General features: G+C 35.2%; 1 protein-coding gene across 1 annotated transcript in view; it reads left to right on the top strand.

The window, feature by feature from the left end:
* The first annotated feature begins 3255 nt into the window (after positions 1–3255).
* The window catches only part of LOC122266786 (uncharacterized), a 4077-nt gene continuing 2332 nt past the window's right edge, over positions 3256–5000 (top strand). The window contains exons 1-2 of the mRNA XM_043036780.2: positions 3256–3316; positions 3468–4712. Of these exons, the coding sequence (XP_042892714.2) occupies positions 4035–4712 (678 nt within the window). The 5' untranslated portion in view covers positions 3256–3316; positions 3468–4034. The remainder of the gene's footprint in view (positions 3317–3467; positions 4713–5000) is intronic.

Here is a 5000-nt window from a genome sequence, read left to right as displayed (position 1 = left end):
TTAGGTGAAAGAACCCGCCCTGATCCAATATACCCACTAAAAGAATTTTCTAAGCCAAAATGCCATACATACATCATGGAACTTACCTATGTGCTCATAGCAGAGCAGTGATAGTGATGTTTTACAGACAATTCCCGGAGCACTCAGCACAATGAATAAAAAACAAGCCCAAATCAGGTAACCCGAGTTATATCTATGTGAGAAAGATGGTAGAATGCAGTAATGGATTATATATATATAGATATACAAAATTTTACCTCCCTGAAAGACTCAAACCGAGACGACAGATAGACAACCATAGCCCAGAATTTCCCCCCAAAAAAAATTTAGAACCCACATGACCCACTAAAAGAAATATATATATATAATATAATAAACTATAGTATAATATATAAATATATATATGTATATATAATATTTCTTTCTCACATAATAAACCTGATTTTGGACTTGAATTGCTGACTTATTCTGCCGAGTCCCACGGGAAATTGTCTGTTGTATATATATATATATATATATATATATAAATATATATATATATATATATATTATTGTATATATATATTTACATACATATATATACATATATGTAATATTTATATAGATATACATATATATGTAATATATAATGTACATATAATATATACATATATATTCATATATATACCTATAAATACTGTAATATATATATATATATAGATATATAGATATATATATCTATAATATATATATTTACATATATATATATATATATATATATATAAATATATATATATATATAATCATATATGTATATATATATATACATATATTATAATTTATAAATACATATATCAATATATATATCTATATAAATATATAATATATTATATATATATATATGTATATAATATATTATATGTACATATATATACATATTATATTCTAGATAATTACATATATATTACATATATATAAATATATATATATAATATATATATATATATAATTATAATATATATATATGTATAGGTATATAAATATGTATATACACATACATATATATTTATAGATAGATAGAAAAAAAAAAATTAAAAAAATGAATAGATATAATAAAGATAAGATAAATACACATATAAAATACTAAATCCATATATATACATATATACATATACACACACACTACAAACACTCACACACACACACAAAGACACACACACACACACAAATGTATATAAATATATTAATATATATATATATATATATAATATAATAAAATATATATATATCATATATATTTATTCATATCTATATAACAAATACAAATGTAATATACATCATATATATATATATATATAAATATACATAATATATATATAATATATATAGATATAATACCATAAAATAAAAAATAAAAAAAAATTAAAAATAAATAAAATATATATATATCATATATATATTTATTATATATAACATATATAAATGTATATGCATTCATATATAAATATAAATAAATATATCAATCTATATATATTATTATAATTATATATAATAATATTTAAATTTATATATAAAAATATACATAAATCTACCACATAAATATATATATATATATATATATAAATATATATATATATATATATATATATATAATGAGATATATAAAATATATATAAATATATAATATATATATATAAATAAATAAATGTAAATAATATATATATACATCCAAATATATAAATAAATATATATAATAATATATAATATATATATCTATATACATCTATATACATACAAATATAAATATATATAATAAGATATATATAATAAAATATAATATATATATATATCTATATAATACATATAAATAGTAAATATATATATATATATATATATATATAAATGTATGTGAGAGAGAGAGAGAGAGAGAGAGAGATGCACATATATGTATACACACACACATAAACTCTTAAACGTACAAACACACAAATAGAAATAACCAAACAGCATCTCAGAAACCCATACACACAGATAAGAACTCTGACGAACATAGTGTAGGCCTAACATTTACTCTCCCTCTCCTCTCTCTCTTTCTCTCTCTCTCTCTTTCTCTCTCTCTCTCTAACTCTCTCTCTCGCTCTCTTTCTCTCTCTCTCCTGCTCTCGCTCTCTCTCTCTCTCTCTCTCTCTCTCTCGTCTCTCTCCTCTCCTCGCCTCCGCCTCATCTCATCTCTCTCTCGTCTCTCTCTTTCCTTCTCTTTGCACCTTCTCCTCTACCCTCTCTCTCACACTCTCCTTTTCTCACCCCAACCATCTCTTCTCACTCTCTTCTATCTCTGCTCTCTCTCTTTCTCTCTCTCTCTTCAAACATCCTCTTCTCTTTCTCCTCTCTTTCCCTCGGCTCTCTTCTCTTCTCTCGCTTCTCGCTCTCTCGCTCTCTCACTCTCTATCTCTGCTCTCACTCATCTCACCCGCTCTCATCTCTCTTCTCGCGCTCTCACTCTCTCTCTCTCATCTCGTCATCACACTCACCTCTCTCTCTCTCTTCTCTTCTCTCTTCTCACTCGCTTCCACTCTCTTCCTCTCTCTTCACACACTACCTTTCACACTGCACTCGCTCCTCTCATCTCTTCTCTCTACTCTCTCTCTCCTCGTCCTTCCTCGCTCTCTCTCTCTCTCTCTCCTCTCTCTTTTCCTCTCTCCTCTCGTCTTCACTCTCGCTCTCGCTCTCCTCCTCCTCCTTCACGGCTCCCCTCCATCTCCTCTCACTCTCTCTCTCCTCATCTCATCTCTTCATCGTCGGCTCTTCTCTCTCTCTCTCTCTCCGTCTCTCTCTCTCCTCCATCTCATCTCCTTTCTCTCTCTCTATCTCTCTCTCTCTCTCCGCTCTCTCTCTCTCTCTCTCTTCTTCTCTCTTTTGTCTCTCTCGCTCGAACTAACTCTCTCCTCTCTCTCTTTCCTCTCTCTCTCTCTCTCCTCGCTCTCGTTTTCTCATTCTCAACACCTTGCTCTCTCTCTCTCTCCTCTCTCATCCGCGCTCTCCGCATCCTCTCTCTCTCCTCACTTCCTCTCTCTCTGCTCTCTCCTCCCTCCTCTCCTCTCTCGCTCCTCTCTCCCCTCTCTTTCACTCTCTCTTTCACTCTCTCTCTCTCTCTCTCTCTCTCTCTCTCTCTCTCTCACACACACACACACACACACACACACACACACACACACACACACAAACACACCCAGACATACATGTGTGCGTGTACGGCGCATTGTCACTTATCTCTTACGTCAGTTACCAGTCAGTATTGACATATCATCGAATTCACTTTGTCCTCGGCAACGCTCCTGTGAGTATACATCTTATCTTTCTTCTGATGAATTCTATGAGTTGAAAATCTATACTTTTGTGTATTAGACAGGAAAATGTTCATGGCATCATCGTTGTTCAAAATCATGTACGGTGTTTTTAAAAATTGTGTTCATTGTATTTTGTTTCAGACACTACATGCACGTCGCAGCCAGTCGGAAATAGATAACAATAATGACGAATAAAACGTTTATTCAGACACCTTGCACTAGTCGGGGTATATGAAGGCTTTCGACACATCCTGCCTGCCAGTTTGGAAGCCACAGCTGTGTTGGGAATATGTTTCCACAGTAACGGCAAGACTGACATACTGAGAGAGAAACGCAGCATTCTTATGCCCTTAGGCCAAGGGTGGAATGAGCTTTGTCATATAGAACCGTACATGCAGTTAAGACGATGCGAGTGATTTAACTGTCACTATGAATATGTCATGATTTTCAGCCAAAACACGTGCACTGAAGCTGTTTGTTCATGGATTTTTTAAACATCAGACTGCAGTCAACTTTCTAAGACTTCTACAAAGTTATTTGTGAAGAAAAATAATGCAAGACAGGTGTTTGTGTTTAGTTTAAATGACAGTTACAAGTATGAAATGTGTGTGATCTAGTACAACTTTATGGAACTCAGTTGTACAGCCTCGATACCCATGAGAACAGCCGTATTTTAATACAAGAAGTGAGACTGAATCTGAAATCGCCATGGGGTGCGTTGTCATCTCCGCACTTTTTGTCACGATAACATTTCTGACCATGGTTCAGGGTGTGTTGACACTCTATATATACACGAAAGAGAAGCGATTGAGGAAGAGGGAACCGAGTCCTTTCGTTTACAGTCTGGCAGTCAGCATTACCTGCCTGTCTGCGTTTTCCTTTGCCTTCAACGCCAGACTCCTTTCGCTCGGGTGTAGAAATGACTATAGCATCCTGTGGTGTGTTATTTTGAATATTCTTTTGAAGTACTTGCATGTCGTGTCTTGCTTTTGCGTGACCTGTCTGGCCCTCTACCGGTACCTGTACCTGTGCTGGCCCCTCCGCTACCCGACGCTCGTCACGAAGCGTCGCTGTTGCTACGTCACACTAGCATGCTGGGCGTTGCCCATGTCCCTAGTCGCCGTGCCCTCCGTGATAGATGGCAAGGCTCCATGCGCTGACATGAAGGTGACAGTCTCCTTCCACATGACCTACGTCGTCATGTACATCTTGGGAGCCCTGGCCACCTTCGTCGCCTACCTCCTGGTGGCGCTGGAGTTCCGGAAGAAGCGCCACAGCGCCGCCCCCAACAGCGACATGGCCAAGTTCGACCTGCTTGTGAAAGTGCGGACAGAGCGGTGCGCTCTTCACGTCTTCGCCCTCTACACTATCTTATCTCTCCCTCACGTGAGTTCACTTAGCAGGCACGTCTTGAATATACCATTTGGCGTATACATGTTTGTATGATTATATGGTTGCATGTTTCAGAGAGAGAGAGAAATGCGCGTTATATTTACGCTTATACATAGCATATGCCTGAATGTAGTGTGTGTGTGTGTGTGTGTGTGTGTGTGTGTGTGTGTGTGTGTGTGTGTGTGTGTGTGTGTGTGTGTGTGTGTGTGTGTGTGTGTGTGTGTGTGTGTGTGTTTGTGTGTGTGAATGCACATATGTATACATGTAGTTATGTAGTTAGGT

Source organism: Penaeus japonicus, unplaced genomic scaffold (assembly GCF_977035675.1).
Source record: "Penaeus japonicus unplaced genomic scaffold, GWHDUDI00000001_assembly GWHDUDI00000013, whole genome shotgun sequence".
Lineage (NCBI taxonomy): Eukaryota > Metazoa > Arthropoda > Malacostraca > Decapoda > Penaeidae > Penaeus > Penaeus japonicus.
The sequence above is the reverse complement of the archived record's forward strand: the minus strand, read 5'-3'. Positions and strand labels throughout refer to the sequence as shown.